At 43.8% G+C, this 19,678-nt stretch overlaps 1 protein-coding gene across 1 annotated transcript in view; it reads right to left on the bottom strand.

The window, feature by feature from the left end:
- Positions 1-505: 505 nt before the first annotated feature.
- Positions 506-19,678, bottom strand: part of olfml2a (olfactomedin-like 2A) — a 23,609-nt gene continuing 4,436 nt past the window's right edge. Inside the window, exons 2-8 of the mRNA XM_084316494.1 lie at positions 16,029-16,292; positions 14,043-14,150; positions 12,282-12,458; positions 10,136-10,391; positions 3,391-3,708; positions 2,996-3,181; positions 506-2,190 (exon numbers count right to left, since the gene is read on the bottom strand). Coding sequence (XP_084172620.1) covers positions 1,586-2,190; positions 2,996-3,181; positions 3,391-3,708; positions 10,136-10,391; positions 12,282-12,458; positions 14,043-14,150; positions 16,029-16,292 — 1,914 coding nt within the window. The 3' untranslated portion in view covers positions 506-1,585. The remainder of the gene's footprint in view (positions 2,191-2,995; positions 3,182-3,390; positions 3,709-10,135; positions 10,392-12,281; positions 12,459-14,042; positions 14,151-16,028; positions 16,293-19,678) is intronic.

The following is a 19,678-nucleotide window of genomic DNA, read 5'->3' on the forward strand; positions in this document are numbered from 1 at the left end:
CTTGGGTGTTGCCTGGTGTAAAAGTTTGCATAGTGGTGCCGAGATGGACTTTTAAATAGGGTTGATTAAGGGCGAGGCGGGGCATTAATCTTTCTTAAAATGAAGACCACATGAGTGGACCACACCCTGGACTCAGATCATGCTTAATTTCAATTGCTCCCTCCAGCATTGCATGACTCGAGAGTCTGAAGTTTAAGACTTTCACATCCCCAGACAAGCAATCACACTGCCCTACCCTTATTATCGTGACCTCAGGGCTGCTCCTTTAGTGAATTTTGGACTCCAACTCAAGTAGAGCATGGCGACCTTTACCCTGAAACTAAACACAACCCATGAGAGCCTTGTTATGCTGCTATTCAGAGACTGAGAGAGGGAGAGAGAGAGAGAGAACACACAAGGAAGAACTGAGTCACTGAACAGCATCCCATCAACACCGAAGGTCCAGCGCTCCCATGGCATTCTCTGGGTCAGCGGCAGCACAGGATTAAGATGTCTCACAACGGAATATTAAAAATTGTTTTTATTTTATTTCATAGCACAGAGACAAGCACGGTTGGTTTGGCATGGTATAATATTTCCTATAACAGAATTATCCTTGTAAAAATACGACATTATGACATCAACATTGCAAACGAGCATATGGCGACATTACAATTGGGCATGCCCTTTTTCAATAAACTTAACAAAACACTCAAGATAATTCCAGAACAGGCAATTACTGTGTCAAAAATAACGAGTAGTGTGCACAGTAACAAACATCTCTGCTCTACAGATTTAGTGGTCTTTCTTAAAGCTTATCATTGCCAACGTGTGCTATATATACTGTACAGTCAATCATGTATGAGTGTCCATAAATAGAAGACATTCATAGAGGTCCAACGTTTATGTTGTACACAAATTTGCATTCTTGTTCTCTGTTTGATCTTAATTTTCCCACGGGGTAAAGATTGACAACCGCAACAGAAATGTACACCTTTCACCCAGCAACACGGTATGGGAAAAAAAGGCTGGATGATATGAATCATACTGATATAAACAAAACTGATGGAAATATATAAAAAGAAATCTTAAGTTTAGATTGTTTACGTTGTATGTGGTTTTTGTGAGTTCATATTATATTCAACACATCCCTCATCCTCACTAAAACATAAAGCACATTTCAATAGTTAACACTAGAACATCCCAAAACATAAAAAATATGATAAAAACAAAACATCAAGCAGCATCTTAAGGCCGGAATAATGAGCATAACAGAATCATGATCAAAGTGCTTGGTGGTAGGATGGAGTTAACGGGCCATTGAAATAATATGGGGTAGAGACATTTGATTCTGTTCATTCCTCACATAATAGTCACACCCTGGCACACACTTTCATTGTGGTTGGGGTGCATAATGCTTGGTACACGGAGTGAGAAGTGTCCTGATTAGCATGCATCGGTAGTGGAATGCTGGTGTAGGTTACTTCCTCCTGCTGAATCCAATATGGCTGCTGCTGGACTGTCAAATACTGAGCGTCTCCTTTCTACCGAGGTGCCATACTGGCTGGCCTATGGTAAGCTTTTCCGGAACACAAACTGGCTGTGCTCACTGGTCAACAAAGTTTACATGATATGTGAGCTGGTGCCCATTGTCCCACGCATACAGGACCTTCTCCTTGGGGTTATAGTCGATCTGGGTGGTGTAGGCGTACTCGTTGGTGAAGGGCAGGCGTGGGAGGGCCTCTGTGTTGGTGTGAGTGTCATAGGCGTAGTTCACCTCCCCGTCCTTGTGGTTGTACACGTCCACGGCGTACAGCACGCCACAGATGATGAAGCAGTTCCCGTAGGAGTTCCTCTTCAGACCTGTCCTCCACGTGGTCTCCTTCTTCATGGACAAGTCTCCGGGGTCCAGCTTGCTGATGATGATCACCTCCTGCTGGGAGTAGTCATAGTCCATGGCTGGGTAGATCACCCACAGGCCGCTCTCGTCCACCGCAAAGTCAATGTCCGAGTGGCCTCTCCACTTCCAGGGGGTGGTGTCCTCGTAGACCACGTCGTGCAGCTGGGTCCAGGAGGCCACGTAGCGCATCCTCAGGTCATATTTGATGATGTTCTTGGTGAAGGCTCTGTTGTAATAGAACGCTCCGTTGTAAACCACGTGGCCCGTGCCGATCCAGTTGTACGGCAGCTTGAAGAGATTGCTCCAACGACCTAGGATACAAGAGAGGCAATATTGTTGGGTTAGCTTTATCTGTATATTTGTATGAGCTGGATACATCCTGCCATGTGTACACCATGCTGACATAATACCAAGCATGGGGCCAATGACAATGTTTTCATAATTCCAGACTATATACACAAGGGCTTCATGTGATAGCAACATGTTTTTATAGCAGTTCCCTTACTGAACCAACAGATGTTGTGTAACCAAAGTTCGATTTTTTCTTATCTCTTCCAATCCACTATCCTGGGTTTTTAACATCAGGAAGTGTGATTTAGATAATGAAAGAAAGCCCAGCGAAGGACAAAAACAACTCTCGGTGCAGTACCCCCCCACCCCCACCCCCTGAGGCCAGCCCACTCTACTAATCCCTCCGATGCTGTGCCCAGTTCAAAGGAAAGGCCAGAGCACATGTCAGCCACAGCAGGCGTCACGGCCACTCAACAAGATACCTAGTCATCCGCAGCACAAGGCTGTGAACTCACCACCCTGCAGGACATGAGAGGAGGAAGCCATGGGTGCTCCTCAGGCGTAAGTGCGTTTACAGAGCTCATTGTCCAAACACGTCTAAATCAACAACAAGAGATCCTCTCGGCTCTCTTATACACTGTACTCCTAGTCAAGGAGTTGATTTTTCCCACCCACTGGAGCACTGAAACAAGTGAGACAAACCACATTCCACAGATCTCTCATTGGTCTCACATTGGTCTCACCCTGAGCAAATCACAAACCGTTCATTACACAAGATGCTAACAGGCGCCACAGATATGCACAGTATAATGGATCGATTCCCACCTTGTTTAAAGTTTTCCAGGTTGCGGAACTCCACCAGGTTGTTGCCATAGTAATAGTTGGTGACGTAGATTTTGTAGTCCTTGGCCAAGGGGTCTTTCATCCAGGCTCCCTCGTTGCGGCCGTAGCTGTGCTGCTTCTCCGGCTGCTCAATAGATGCTAGAGTCCCCTCACAGTGCAGGATCTTCCCTGCCAGGAGCAAACACGCACCGAAGAGAGAGTGGCTTGAATTAACTCTGCATGAGTTTCAAATCACAACGATTTCACAGATGAACAGATCTTGGCAGCGCGAACCTACACGCTTTTCAGTGAGCATTATCGCTTTCTCACTGTCTATAATTTTAGTGATGATCTCATCCATGTGGTGTGTTTTGCAGTGAAAAGATTATGAAAGTTACCTGCTCTGTGGAGAATGGGCCGGCTGCTGTTGTTCAGGTTATCAATGACCAGCACGATAGTAGGAGCTGGTCTCTCTGGCCTGGTGGTGGTAATCGGTGGAGTAGTGGTAGTTGTTGCTTTGGTAGTACTAGTAGTAATAGTAGTAGTAGTAGTAGTAGCAGCAGCAGCAGCGGTGGTGGTGACAGTGGTGGCAGCTGAGGTTTTGGCTGTAGGCTCAGGTGTGGTGACCTCAACATTCTCCAGGACCATTTCAGCACCTCCGTCCTCAGACTGGCTCTGTTTGACGTGGTGGACAGCAAAAGTCTTGGCTGAGTGGTCTGGGAATGAGAAGAGGGAAGGGGACAGGATGTTTTAATAAGTAACCCAAACATAGTAACCCAGACATAACCCACTACATAGCAATGTCTGTACTGTACTAGGATTACAATGGTCAAACAAGGCCGGAGTATTGCTAGTGAATGAAACCTACAGTAATGGTTTCTGTAAAAGGAAGAAATACATTAATACTCCACACATAGTTATAGCTGTTTGTTTACACTTATCACCAATCGAACTAACTAACTAACCTGATCATACCGTTTATAAATAGTCTATAAACCTTATATAAACTGCCCCTCAATCTAAAGTTGCACATATGAGCTTCATACTCAGTGGGGAGACATATTACAGTCTGAAATGTTCCAGGACTCCACATCAAAGGCATTGCATTAGCTATGCAGCACACCGAGCATGCCAGCTTCCTCTCTCTCTGTCGTCTCCACGGTTACCGACTCTGTCCTGCTGCTGCCTCCCTATTTGGATTCAGAATTCCACAGCCCTTCCTGGTCTTAGACCTGGTCGTGTGGAGAGAGACAGCGGTAGGCTGAACAGAGGACACTGTCAAGACTGCTCTTCTATATCTCCTCTTTCTATTCCTTATTCTCTCACTTCCTGTGCTGCCAGACAGATGTGGGAGATTAGACTGCAGCGCTACATAAGCGGTGCATATGCCAAACATGCGTACTCTGAACCTCAAGACCGTTAGCTGTGAGCACAACCTAACCGCATGCACATGATGAAGGCTTACGGTATAGGAATAACACTGGGAGATGGTCTATGTGCTCACAGTTTAAAATAGGGGGGGGATATCCTTATATCAATGTATATCTTTTAGGAAGAATCTGTATTGTCTCATGCTTCAAAAGCCTTACTCTCTCCATCCTCTAGAATGCAAGAGACTGCTGGTGAATGATCAGCTCTATAATTCGACACAACCCGCTCTTTGGTTGAGATTATGAAAATACGGCTAAATCATTTCACTGATTTAACATGAGTGGCTGGACTCACTGAAGTTTGGCATGGCAGAACGTTTATATGTGTGTGCCCTGTGAAAACGCGGCATGCCTATTCACTCAACTAGACTTAAAGAGGATTGGAAGGAGTCAGGAAATGTTTTGTCAGCTTTCATCTCCAGCATTGATGAGGGTCCACTCCCCACATATTGTGCGTGAGGAGTGAAGCCGGGGCGTGTCATGGCTGTGACAGCGTTCCATTGTCGCAAGCATTCCACCAGCTCCCTCCATTTTGTCACGAAGATATTTGGATTTCCTGACCTGCTGCATGCAGTTCAACCACCACAGCTACCAGATGAGCTCTGTTTACACTTAACTGGCAACGGGCCGGCCCCGGGCCCTCTTGGGGACGATTTGCCCACCGGCGCAACATGCTGCTTTGCCGACCTGTAGAGGCTCGGGTCTGCATCTTTTTTTAAATAAAAGATATATATAGAAAATCCCTATTTGTTGCCTGTTGATTGCCCTTTCAGGCGACAAAATCCGCTCAGCGGTTCTCGAGTTACATGCCGATATGTGAGGCGTGCGCCAAAGTACACAGAAGTGTTTCTACAACTCAAGTTCAGACCTATGTTACTCTATTTCATTAGCACTAAAAGTGATCTTTCTTTATTGTATAAGGAACTTCAGAATGTTATCTTTCAAAAGAGACCAGGCTTATGCATATGCTATAAGTATAAAGTAGAAAGATACGCTTTTCAAAAAAGGTATGCAGTCCTCAAGTTCAAGTTTAAAAATGGCAATTTCTCTGGGTGTGTCACACGGTGATATATCCCTTGTTTAATTTCCCTCTGCAGAAGTGCAAAGTCTGTTGCAGCTTTACACTCACTTTTTTTCCATTCATGGCGGAAGAACATTTACAGGAAAACTTTACAGCCTGCTCTATTGGAAATTAGATCTATCAAACAGATGAAACCCAAAAGTCGCAGTCTCGTTTTAATAGCGACCCAGCATGATGCAATTAAGTTCAAACCAGATCATTTAAATAACCATGTTTTGCATGGTTTTAGAAAACTACAGTGTAAACGTATTAGGACTGCACACAGACACAGGCTACAAGTGAAAGCACAATGGGCCTCATTCACCAATACTCTCTTATTATTTTTCTTATATTCTTTCTTACCTGTCTGTCTTACCTGTTAAGAGAAAAATAAGAAAAGCCACCGCCACATTCATCAAGCCGTTCTTAAAGTCCAAATCCGTTCTTACCCAGGTGTGTTGAATGATGAATCCCACCTGTTCTTAAACTCAAATGCGTGTTCACGCTCAATTCATTTGCATACAGACACGCCTCGCCTGCTCCTTATAAGGCGGATGAGGCGTGTGCAAAACAGCTTGAGAGGTTCGGCATTGCATGCTGATCTATTCAACAGGAAGCGATTTGCGAGTTGCGACTGATCTCAAAATGAGATTAGATTCAAATGTATTGTTATTATACAGCACAAGTACAATACACCATCCAACCAGAGTGGATAAATGCTCCAGTAATAAATAAATTAGTGCTGTCAAATCGATACAAATATTTAATCTGATTAATCGCTTTGTCCATAGTTAACTCGCGATTAATCCTACCTTAAACAGATATTTTTCAAGTTCCAAGTTTTAATACTCTTATCAACATGAGTCAACAAATGCTTGCTTTATGCAGCCATTTAACACAAAAGGATGACCCTCATGCATTGCAAATTTGCATCAAATTCAAAACAGAGTGATGCACAAAATCACACCCCGCCCCCCCTCTCTCTCACGCGTCTCTACAATTCGTAGCCGCATTTCTGCAGACCCCTCTCTGATTGGTTGAGGCCATTTCTGCAGACCCTCTCTGATTGGCCGAGCGCGCGCATGCGCATGAGCCGCGACAAGCTCCTCCAGCCAGGAGTCGAAACTCCGTTAAGCTCCAGAGAGAGAGGCTGAAAACCCACAGTTGTTGCCCGACGGATGGGAGCCGAATCCCGGATCCGAGTTTTCTGATGAATAGCCCCAAAACATGGAGGTCGCGAACGCAATTTATACGCATGGAAGTATTGATTACGCCATAACGAATCATTAAAAAAATATACCGTTAACTGGAATATGTTGTGTGTGCATAACGTTGTGCACCCCCACGGCCCCACCACCTCATATATAGCCGTATGTATATTTCTCTCCCACCCGCCCACCCCCTCCTAATGTACAGTCCCCTCCCCATCATATGTATATACTCTGTCAGGATCTAGGGGTAACAGTACTGTATATTTGAATACCGTTTATGTCACAAATGTATCAGTACTAAATACCTATATGTCCCTATGCCATAAATGTCATGTATGTTGTGTATGTCATAAATGTCTATATGAATTGAAAATGGGGGACCCTGATGGAAACAAGACAAACGTCTTTCTCAGGTCTGCATCCCCTTAACAATTGTGTGTATTGAGCCGTACTGTATTGTACCCATTCTGCAATCTGTTAAATAAAGTTTTCATTATCATTATCATTATCATTATCATAACAATGCACAACAATGCAATGACAGCTGGCTGTGTTGTGAAATGTGCATAACGTTATGAATAAACCGCGAAGTCAAGCGAAGCCGGCGAGCGATTATTATTGGTTTTTAATGACAAACCAATTACATAATCCTATCCAACATATGTGTAAAGGCACACACAACATATTCCAGTTAACGGTATATTTTTTTAATGATTCGTTATGGCGTAATCAATACTTCCATGCGTATAAATTGCGTTCGCGACCTCCATGTTTTGGGGCTATTCATCAGAAAACTCGGATCCGGGATTCGGCTCCCATCCGTCGGGCAACAACCGTGAGTTTTCAGCCTCTCTCTCTGGAGCTTAACGGCGCGCGCTCGGCCAATCAGAGAGGGGTCTGCAGAAATGGCCTCAACCAATCAGAGAGGGGTCTGCAGAAATGCGGCTACGAATTGTAGAGACGCCTCTCTCACACACACACTCTCCCAGCTCTCTTTCTCTCTTGCCCCTTCCTCATCTCTCTCACCCCCCCCTCTCTCTCACCCCCCCCTCTCTCTCTCTATCTCTCACACACACACACACCTACACACACACACACACACACACACACACACACACACACACACACACACACACACACACACACACACACACACACACACACACACACACTTTGAGTCAGAAACAAACATAGTATCAATGAGAGTATAAATAGTACACCTGAGTGAAGTAAAAAAAAATATATATTATATATATTAGGGCTGTCAGTTTATCGCGTTAATTAGATTAATTAATTACACAGCAAATTATCGCGTTATTTTTTTTATCTCATTCATTCCATAAGAATGTAGAATACACATTTACAGACTTTTTTTTTAATATGGTCCATTTGCATGTTCTTGGTATCTGATTCTAGGGACATCTATGAATCTCAGGGAATGTATTCCCAGTGTCAGAAATACTGTGGGCTAGATCCACAAAGAATGGATTGCACGGTGCAAGTTGCACCCTTACTTACAATTCATTATGAATTGAAAATGGGGGACCCTGATGTAAACAAGACGAAAGTCTTTCTCTGGTCTGCATCCCCTTAACAATTGTGTGTATTGAGCCGTACTGTATTGTACCCATTCTGCAATCTGTTGATAACATTTTCATTCAATCAATCAATCAATCTGCGCGGTGATTGATTTAATGAAAATTGTATTTTGAGTAAATTGTAATGAACCAAATGCGAATATCAATAAAAGATTTTTTTATCTTTGACTGTGAATAACACCATGCTCAAATTGACCAGACCTGAAAAATCGAAGCAAATTAATAGATGGAAGATGATTAAACAGAAGGTTTTGTAGATACAGTACTGAATTCTGCCATCCGGACACATCCAATTTGAAATATGATTATAGAATATAGAATATCAGGCATAAAATGGTTATGCGATTAAAATGCGATTAATTAGATTAATTAAAAATCCTGTAATTAATTAGATAAAAAAATGTAATCGCCTGACAGCACTAATATATATATATTCTAAAAATGTATTGTGAGTTAAAAAAAAATAGTGGCGTTAATAGAATCGGGCGTTAACACGTTAATACCGCGTTAACTTTGACAGCCTTAAAATAAATATAAATAAATAAACGGCTTAGCCTTATCGCACGTCCGAGCGCACACACACGTCTCACGACTCCCTGCACGTGTGTGTGTGTTCCTGTGGGTCGCCCATCGCATGTGTGTGTGTTAATCTAATGACAAATAAAGACTTATACTTATTGTTATACGTATTGTATATGTGCAAAATGAATCATTCCAGCAATGTACTGTAGGCTTTATCAATACTGAATGACTGTGGCGTGTGTTGTGTCTGAGTTGATGCTCCAGAGTATTGCATACATCTCAATCTGAAACGGTTAAGCAGCCACTCATCTGGCTCTGCAAATAGATCTAGACGATATGCGTTCTATGCGTACGGCCTGCATGAATATTTTAGGCAACCAACTTGTGTTTAGCGTTTCTCTGATTGGCCAATACGCCCATGTGACCACGGCAGCGCGGAAATAGGCTGTCTATTGCCATTCTCTAAGTCAAACTCTAACCTTAACCAGCTCCTTAACAGCGCCTAAACTTAACCCTTCTAACCTTAAGCAACTCCGAAACAATGCCTAACCTTAACCAACTCCGAAACAATGCTTAAAGTTATGCCTAAACTTAACGGCGAAAGAATGCGAATGCACGTTAAAAAAAAAAAAAAAAAAAAAATTGAAGGGAATCGAACTAGCGAGCAACGAGCCGTAGGTTCCACAGCCATGCAGCGTTGCCAATTGAGCTATTTCTGGATACTGAATAAGGGGCGGTTACTGGCATATAATGCTGCCGCGACGGAGCTCCGCGGCCGAGCTCCGCTCTGCCGCTCCGCTCTGCTGCTGCCGCGTCGCCGCAGGGGCGTGGCTAGACGCAAGTTGGGCGTGGTTAGACACAAGTTGGTTGCCTTTAATATTTAGGCGTATGGCATGGGCAGCCAGAACATCTAACTGTTCTAACAGCAATATATAATCCATTTCAGAAGCAGAACGCATGCAATAAGTTATAATAATAATAATAATAATAATTATTGAAAAGTTCTTGGATTTTAAAGTCGTATTTGGGGGCAATTGACCAATGGTAGGCTTTTTTCTTCCAACTGGGTAATAGTTTCTTATCTGGGTAAGAGTGCTCTCGGCCACTCTTAGCATTTGGTCTTGCCTAAGAGAAAAGCTAAAATAAGAAAACATTGCTGAATCCCAGTTAAGAACAAAATAATAAGAAATGCTAGTTAGGAACGAAATCTGTTCTTATATCGCTTCGTGAATGAGGCCCAATGTGTTGTTCAGGGGGAAGAGAGTGCCTTCCCACGGTCACACCAGGCCTGGAGAAAGTCCTGTCCGGCTTGCTGCTCTCACCTCTGCTGCCAGTCCCGGTCTCACCGCCGTCGGCCTTGGCAGCTTTGTAGTAGGTGATGCCCCTCACCACCCCAGCCTGGTGCCCAGCTACCTTGGCCTTGGCTGTTGGGTCAGGCTTGGCTGCCTTCCCAGGCTTGACAATTTCTTTCTTGGGTTTTACGACCTTTTCCTTGGGCTGTTTGGGGGGGGGTTTAGATGCAGGGGTCTTTTTGTTGGGTGTTTTTACGGCCTCCTTGCTTTTCTCATCATTGGTGTCCTGTAAACATTGACATTTTGGGTTGCGTCAGTGGCCATGTGAATATTGGCTTGTGTGTCTGTGTGTTGCCTTATGCGTTGAAGGCTCTAGATCTGTGTGTCTATGTCTCTGCATGCACTTCTGAGAGCATGCACACTGTTAGACTAAAGTGATTCAAAACACAAGTCGGGTCACAACTTGAAACATCATCATATAACTGCCATAGGGGGTAACAGATTACATTTGCATAGATTAGATTAGTGCCTTGCATGGGCGGTGCATTGTGCACTGGCAACAACTACATTTAAAGAGTCGATTGATTGATTTTATTTGACAATTTGATCAAAGAAAATATAATATTAATTAAAAAACGAAAAATAGCTCTGAGGCAGTGAGTGCACAACAGAAAAACAGCTCTGAGGTCAGAAGAGCACAGGTAAGGCTAAAGGCTTATTCCCACTGTGGTCCTTTATACCTTAAAGTGTGTTGACACACTTCACAAGGAGTGTCTCCAACATTTTCAGAGTTCTGAATTCCTGAAAGGTGTTTCAAAACGATTAAAAATCCCTCAATTTGTTGGCGTTCCAAAGCACCTATTCAAAACTATAGGGATGTACCATACTGATATTGGTATTGAATATCGGTCCGAATCCCGATACCAGGCTAAAATATAAGAAACACATCTAACATGCCAGAAATCAAAAGTTATTTGATTTACTGTATTTTTGACACGTTAACTCCCAAATTGAAAATAAATGTTGAATGACCCCAACATGATGGTCTAGGTCTATACTGTTCATTAACAATAATGGATCGGCAGGAGATACTGGTATCAAGCCCAGCTCTCGCCGTTGCTTCCGGCTTGGCTGGTCGTTCATACTAACACAATTGGCAGTGTTAGAGGGTGGGAAAGCCGGTGGGTGGGTCCTGGTCGTTGTAAACAGCGACTCCTACAGTTCGGTCGGGGGGCCTGCTCAGCGAGGAAAGGATCTAAGGGGGGTAGTGTGATCCTTCCACACGTTACACCCTCTCAGTGAGAGTCCACACTGCCAGGTGAAAAGAAGCGGTTGATTGGCTACACATGTGTCGGAGGAAGCATGTGATAGCCTCCACTCTCCCAGACCGACTGTAGGGGGTAGGTGCGCAACGACCAGGAAGCGTCTATTCTTATCCTAACGGATTTACAGTTCCGCGTTTGCGTTCTGCGCTCTGATTGGCCACTGACGTTTATGGTCGCGCCAATCGTGTGACGGCAAGTTCTTTCGCCGGTTAAGCTTAGGCACTCTTTCGAAGTTGGTTAAGGTTAGAGTTTGTCTTAGAGCAGGGCGATAGAACACCAGCCCTGATTCCAAACTCTAACCTTAACCAACTTCGAAAGAGTCGCCTAAGCTTAACCAGTGATAAACTAGGCGTTAGGTAGTTTGCTGCTGTTCGAGGCGGAAATGGGCGCGCCACGCGATTGGGCGCACATGTCACATGACCAGAAACGTCAGTGGCCAATCAGATCGCCATAAATCGTAAATCCGTTAGGATAAGAATAGACGCGACCAGGAAGGGGATTGGGAATTGGCATAACGACTAACATTGGGATGGGAGAAAAACGGAGGAAAAAGGAGGTGGAAAATGATTAAAAAAATAAAGATAAAATAAAAGTAATGGATCGGATTCGTACTCGGTATCGGCCGATACCCAAAGCCCAGGTAATGGTATCGGTATCGAGACTGAAAAAGCCAGATCGGTGCATCCCTATTCAAAACTTGTATGATTGATTGTCTCAATGCACCATTTCCACCAAGCAGTGTTTTGACTCCATGCCACTTGGCGGCTGTCAGATTTCCGCCACTGTTTGGGTTTCAGACACCTCTATATTACAGTAACAGTGTACAGGTATATACAGTATCCGCTACTAACCTGTGCTTTGTTCTCATTTGAGTCTTTCTGTAGCAGCTGCAGGCTCAGACTGGTGATCTCCTTCTTAATGCTCATCATAATGTTGGAGTAGTTTTCATATCTCTTAAACTGGTTCGTCAAGGTCACCATGCTGTCCCGGACAAACTCATTGTCTCTTGTGAGGTTGGTCTTGATTGTCTGGAAAACAGATAAATACACTTTCTCAGAATCAAGCTAGTTTTAGTGTATAAATATAATTACTCTGCTAAGAAACAAAAATAATAGGGGGGGGGGGGGGTAAAGTATATTTTGTAAGTATATTATAAACACTTTACTGTGGTGCCTGAATGAAATCAACTGGTGTGGCAAGTCGTATACAGGTTTCTCTTTCCATTATATGATCTTGTCTCCTTTAGCAATGTGAATAGCTGCAGGGTTTATGAGAAGTCTTATGATCCTGTAACCAGAGAATTACTGGTTATTAAATCAGGTATCCCTATATTTACACAGCACCAACGGTTTTAATAGCTTAGAAAGCTCTCTGATTCCTCACAGAGATACATACTGTGTATACAGCTGCCTACATGAGTTGAAAGTCCAATGCATAATTTTTCATTTACCATACCAGTGTGGGGTAAATTCACAAAGATTCTTGAATAGTTTGATTGGCATTTGGAACTTTCTTTACCTTGTAAATCCAAGTATGGTCTGTATCTACTCCAGTGTTTACAAACATTCCAGAACAAACCTTTAATATCAACATAATACAGTGAATACACATATCTACTTTGTCTAGCGTTAGAATAGAATAGAATAGACTTTTAATTGTCATTGCACACAAGTATACAATGAAATTTCAGGGGAGCTCCCACAGACTGTAGTACAATATATACATACATGTAACACATAAGACATAACACTGTACATATAACAGAATATTTTAAATAATAAAGTGCATGATGAGCGGTAACATAGTGGTTATCAAGTCCAGGTAAGTGCATGGTGCACGTGAGGGGACAGTCAATGAGAGTTTAACAGTCTGACTGCTTGGGGGAAAAAGCTGTTCATAAATCTTGAACTCTTCGCAAGTATGGACCGGTATCTCCTCCCTGAGGGAAGGAGCTGAAAGAGGTGATGTGCTGGGTGAGACTGGTCCTTGATAATACACTTGGAGCGGTGCTCAAGAGTCGGCTAGCTGCTAGAGAATGTCTCCATTCCTATTTCCTATTTTTGGTGGTAGGGCTATGCATTTGTTTACATTTTGATCACTGATTAGGCCTTTAAGAATTCCAATATGTTGTTTCCATGGCCAAGGAAAGTTCAATCAATATTTGTTAACATAAGCTACTCTCTCCCAAAGCCATGAAACCCGAGAAGACAAACATACATTTATGAGAAGGTATAAAGTCTGGAGCTGCTCCATGTCCACAATGAATGGAAGATGCATTGTGGATCCATAGAATGTTTATTTTCTTTTGTATACCCAGTGCTCTTTATTCTATAGTAGTGGTCTCAGTTCTGAAACAGAAAATGTATCCATATACTCAGAACATTCCACTGGCTGTTCTCAGTGTCACCTTCACCATCTCTCCCAATTCATTGTCTATAGAGCAGCTTTAGTTGTAGCACTCTCGTTTCTGGATTTGGGTGGGCGCTGTTCATGTCCACTAACACCTTTGGACTGTCTTAGACCATAGGAATAACACATGAATTCTGATGATGGCCATAGTTCCCCTTTAATGCTGGATGATATTAGAGTCCTCACCCCCCCCCCCCCCTTACCTCCTCCAGGGTATTCATCTGGGAGACCACCTTGTTGATATAAGAGTGGACCTTCATCAGGTCCATGCTGTAAAGGGTTCCCTCGAGAAGATCCACCATTGAATGCAGCTGGAAGGTCATACAATAAAGGGAAAGCACCGGCATCATTAGTCACCATGTACTGTACTTACAACAGTGTTGACATCTTGATGTGATTGACTGTGTACAATCCAATATGTTGAACTTCCTAAAACGCCTCCAAAACACTTGGGTTGATTACCACTATTGACCACTATGCTGAGCTCAATAGGAATGGGCGCTCTAGGGGTAAAACACCTGGCCACTCAGAGTCTACTGTTTCAACAGATCCATTGCACAAGGGAATGATCCTCAAAATACTCAATGTATGTCAAACATATTTTGGGCCTCTCCTTTGAGATAAAATCCTTTTACGTCAGATTTTTTTTTTTTTTTATCCACTTTTTCTCCAATTTTCTATATTTTCTCCCATCCCAATTTCGTATCATCCAATTCAACCCTCCCCTGTCACGAATGCTGTTTCTTGCCTCCCACAAGCCGGCTGCAATGTGGACTAAGTCATACATAGCACAAGTCCCCTCCGGTACTTGAGGTAACAGCAGTCGCATCTTTTCACCTGCGCAGCTCGATCTCTCAGTGGCGAGGAGTAACGCGTGGGAGGCTCACGCTGCCCCCGACACTTCCTGATTCTACTGCGCAGGCGCACCAACCGACCTGTAGGAGTCGCTGTCCACAACGCCCGATCCCCACCCATCAGTTTCCCACCCCCTAATACGGCCAATGTGTATTAGTACGGACGACCAGCTAAACTGAAAGCAAATGTGGAGCGCTGGGCTCGAACTGACGAGCCCAGCGTCTCCAGATTTTGTGGCGAGCGCCTTGCCCACTACGCCACGTAGCCGCCATCTTTTACGTCAGATTTATTTGGTCAATCTATATCTAACGCCGACCAAGTCAGGTCACACATCTGGATCTGCTTCTCGTCTTCATATGGTGTGTAGCCGGGACATAGCGTGCCTCCTTGGCCAGTGAAAAATTAATACATGCTTTTGATACATGCGGAGAGGTGCAGTGTTCAGATGTCATGAGCAGATGTTGGGATCATAGGCAACTTTAGCCAGGTCATACGGTACTGAGCGACAACCTTTTAAACCTTTAAATCAAAAGGATTTGGAGGGGGTTCCCCCCGTCTTGTTTTTTCCCACGGTTGTGGCTTACAAGCACATTGACCCATTACAATGAGGATCACTTTTTATGCCGTCCTAATCTTGTCAAGCACTTAGATTTATTAGGTTATTGAACGGCCATAGCGCAGTTGCAAAGGCTTATTTTTAGAAGGCTATCTGATTTGTTACAAACATGGAAGCCCTCCCAGTCCATCCAAGAAGCGCTTAAGCAATGGTTTTGGTTTTTGACATATTGGAAGCAGAAGATTTGTGAGCAATGGTGCTGGAAGTCAATACAGGCATCCTCTCCTCACCTCACCTCACCTCACCTCTCCTCTCCTCTGCTCCCCTCTCCTCTGCTCACCTCACCTCTCCTCTCCTCTCCTCTCCTCACCTCTCCTCTCCTCTGCTCACCTCCTCTCCTCTGCTCCCCTCTCCTCTCCTCACCTCACCTCTCCTCTCTTCTCCTCTCTTCACCTCTCCTCTCCTCACCTCTCCTCCTCTCTTCTCTTCTCCTCTCCTCACCTCTCCTCTGCTCCCCTCTCCTCTCCTCTTTTCTCCTCTCCTCACCTCTCCTCTCTTCTCCTCTCCTCACCTCTCCTCTCCTCTCCTCCTCTCTTCTCCTCTCCTCACCTCTCCTCTCCTCTCTTCTCCTCACCTCTCCTCTCCTCTCTTCTCCTCACCTCTCCTCCTCTCTTCTCCTCTCCTCTCCTCTCCTCTCCTCCTCTCTTCTCCTCTCCTCACCTCTCCTCTCCTCCTCTCTTCTCCTCTCCTCACCTCTCCTCTCCTCTCCTCTCCTCACCTTCAGCAGCTCAGGGGCCTGTTTCTTCAGCTTCTCCATCTTCCACTCGTTCTCACACGGGTTGAGGGAGGACGGAGGGGCCGTACAAGAGCACTTGCAGTCAGAGCCCGAGCTGACCGTCTCCACCGTGTAGAAGTCCTCCACGCGCACGCTGCCGCTGCGCAGGCGAGAGCAGGCGTCTTTGCTCAGGGGACGCATGATGCATTTACAGCGGCAGTCCGAGCCCTCTGACGTCATCCGTACAGGCTCGGTTTCCCCGAAGATCTGGTGGGATGAATAAAATGAGAGGTGAAACAATCTGATTACAGGGGTCCAATATAGTTTGTGCTGGCCCCTGTAAATGTCCTAACCCAACCCCCTCCAATGTACAGTAAATGACCTAACCAAAGAATACACAAGACCCTCCTCTTGGAACCAAGTATGGTTTTGTCGATATTCCAATGTACAGTTTTGCTTGTACAGTTGTACAGTTTCCGACACCCCGCCACGTGGACACTCTGTGGCTATTTTGGCTATCTCTGAGTTTGTTGCTGCCCTCCATGGCATCTCCTCCATATTAGGTCCCAAGTCCAAGACTTTACTATCGCTGATCTCATCTCCTATCACCTTTGGGGCTTGGCTCTCAGAGCGTCTCTCCAAGGGGGCTTAGGCTGTCATCTTTCTCTGTTGAGATTTAGGGATCTCTATAAACCTCAGGGCAGGCCCACATGTGGTACCACTTACAGCAGTAGAAGAATGCAGCATTACAGAGCTTCTTCATTAAAGAATCCTGCCTGTCTGTCTGTCTGTCTGTCTGTCCTCTATCTCTTTGAAACGTGGCTTCGTCTGCCACGTTGTATTCAGAGTGCGCAATGTCGCAACCAGACATCCAGACTAGTTGGTTTGGTGGCACAGGTCTGTCGAAAACCATATCGGGAAGAAATGGACGAAGAAATGTGAAGAGACTCCACACGAGGAGAGTCTGTTGCTTGCCGTGTCTGTACATAAAGCCCAGAGCATCCACATTAACTCAAACATTGGTGGTCTGTGTGAGGGTGAAGAGGGCAGGTTTATGGAAGCAGGACCGGGGGAGGTGTGGTGGAGATGGTGGGGGGCTCATTAGTGAAGGAATGCAGGCTGAGTGACAGAGGTGGGGTGGGGTGCATTACTCCATTGCTGCAGACCCACACTGGGAGCAGTCTGATTATGGGGAAGGACTCTTTTGCGCTGCGCTGGCCCAAACCTGACCCATGTCAAGTGAAAAGGCACCAGCTTGACAAATGCTACAACCACATGAAAACAGAGTGGATTAGCCGATTACACTTCTCTAGGAGAGGTTATGCCCCTGTATTGTTCAACCACAGCCACAGTGAGCCAAACCATGAGCGCTCCTTAGCAACGTCAGCTTAAGATGCTTAAAGTACCACAGGATAGAGAAGCTAGAGAAATTCCTGACGGATTTAGCGTGGTAGCTTCTCAACTCTTAAGTTGTTGTTTTATTTAGTCAATGTGGACTAGACCGGTATCCTGTTGTGGAATATTTCAAATGAGCCAAACAGTGAAGCTGTAGAAATTCAGAATGAGTCAATTGTATAAAAATAGAACATAGTTTATTAATCTGTTTCCATGGCCACAGAAAGAAAATGACACGAGCGTCTGACCAGAAAGTGACCAAGAGGTCTGGTCAGACTTACATTAAATACATAATTGACATTACGTACAAGAAACGTAAACGAAAAATGCCCTAGTGAGAAAATGAAAACAAAGATGGGCTCTAGGGGCTTTGTTGTGTCTTCACACAAAGAACTGGAGAGGAATAGAACCTTGGGCGTCTCATATCTCCTGGCCCTTTGGCTGTATCTAAGAGACACTGTTAAGACTGTTGTCCTAGTGTCTTTGAGCTGTAGCTATAGTTAACCTATTGTTAACTAGTCAAGGCTATCGACATAGAATATGTATTTTAACACAGAATTATATGACATGATAATATTTTACCATCACAATCCTCTTAGCTTTATTGCTGGAGCAAGATCTGTCCCAATTATGAAAAATCTAAATAATACTGGCAAATGGCAATGATCAACAATTACAGTCTTCTTCCCACTCACACAGCATCCGATGCCAGCTGACCTTCCCATAGGAGAGCAGACCAGACAACAGAACTCAAAGTCCTCGTAATAATTAGGAGTGCAGAGCAACTTAACGCTTGCTTTGAGTTTGGGAGACTTTGGCTTTGACCTCTTGAGATCAGTCAAGTTTCAGGTAAGAAAAAAAAGAAAACAGACTCTGACACAAACTCATATCTGTTAAATGGGGCGACCAAACTGAGCTGAGCAGTAGAACTTTCTCACACACCACCTACTGAAGGCTGTGCAGCGTCACCCCAATTGTATTCCATATGGCTGTAAACAGGTTGTGTTACACAATCACTGGCATATTTGAAAGCCCTTGTTGGCCTTATCTTTCGATCATAAGCACAGAAGTTGCTCTATAATGGCCTTGAGTGGTTCAGTAGCACAACCCTGCTCTATCTCTGGCCTTGGTTTATATAAACAAGGATATCCTCTCCTTTTAGCTCTGTGTGTGTTTTGTCAGGTGGTAATTACTGCGACAACTGTACGTTGCTGAAAAAACAATTGCGGCAGCTTTGATAAATAGAGCATGCTTTGACACAGCACAAACATTCAGATGGTTGTTCCAACCTTTGCATTGTAAGGTAGAAGACAAACATGTTAGTGATGTTTGTTAGTCATACTGTTCCTGTCGTGACATGCATTAGATTCAAACCTGCACAACATGCTTTCTGAAGTATTTTCCCTACAATAAATAATACCCACGACTGGAGAGTAAGTGTAATTCAAAGGGATAGACCAACCCCAAAATCAGTCGTAGCACCACTGGTGTCCAAATGAATTCGAACATTCTGCCACATTTTTTATCTTATTATTATTATTATTATTATTATTATTATTATTATTATTATTATTATTATTATTATTATTATTATTATTATTATTATTATTATTATTATTATTATTATTATTATTATTATTATTATTATTATTATTATTTATATATATTTTTTTTTTATAAAACATTTTTTTTACATGAAAACAAGACAAAACACCATACAGTAATAATAATAATAAACAAGACTTTAGGACAATAACAGCAACAATAATAATGTATAATAACAATATTATTATATTTTTCTTTACAGTATTTTCCTAGGGAAAGTCGCCAGGGACATTATGGTTTATGGATACAATTTCCATCTCTAGTGGAGGTGGAGGTAGGGCATGAGGTCTCCGGGAACCTTAATTATATCATTCTGTTGTGAGGAGGACATGTGATAATTGGACGTAAGACTTACTAACCTGCTCTGTGTCTTGAGAGCTCAACTGCACAGGCCCCACACGAAACTCCACTGGATGACATCACCCAGCAGAGAGCAGACCTTCGCAGACGGCTATTTCCTCAACTATTTTCAACTGAAGTAGGCCCGACTCAAGGAAAGTTGAAGAAATAGTTGAGGAAATTGTGTCTGCAGTTCACTAGATGCCTGCTCTCCACTGCGCGATGTCATCCGATCCGGTGGTTTCTCCGATTTTGTGATTTGGATTATTCCTTTAAATCCCATCTTTATCTCCAGTGATAATAACACCCAGACC

The sequence above is a fragment of the Notolepis coatsorum genome (assembly GCF_963971535.1).
Source record: "Notolepis coatsorum genome assembly, chromosome: 1".
NCBI lineage: Eukaryota > Metazoa > Chordata > Actinopteri > Aulopiformes > Paralepididae > Notolepis > Notolepis coatsorum.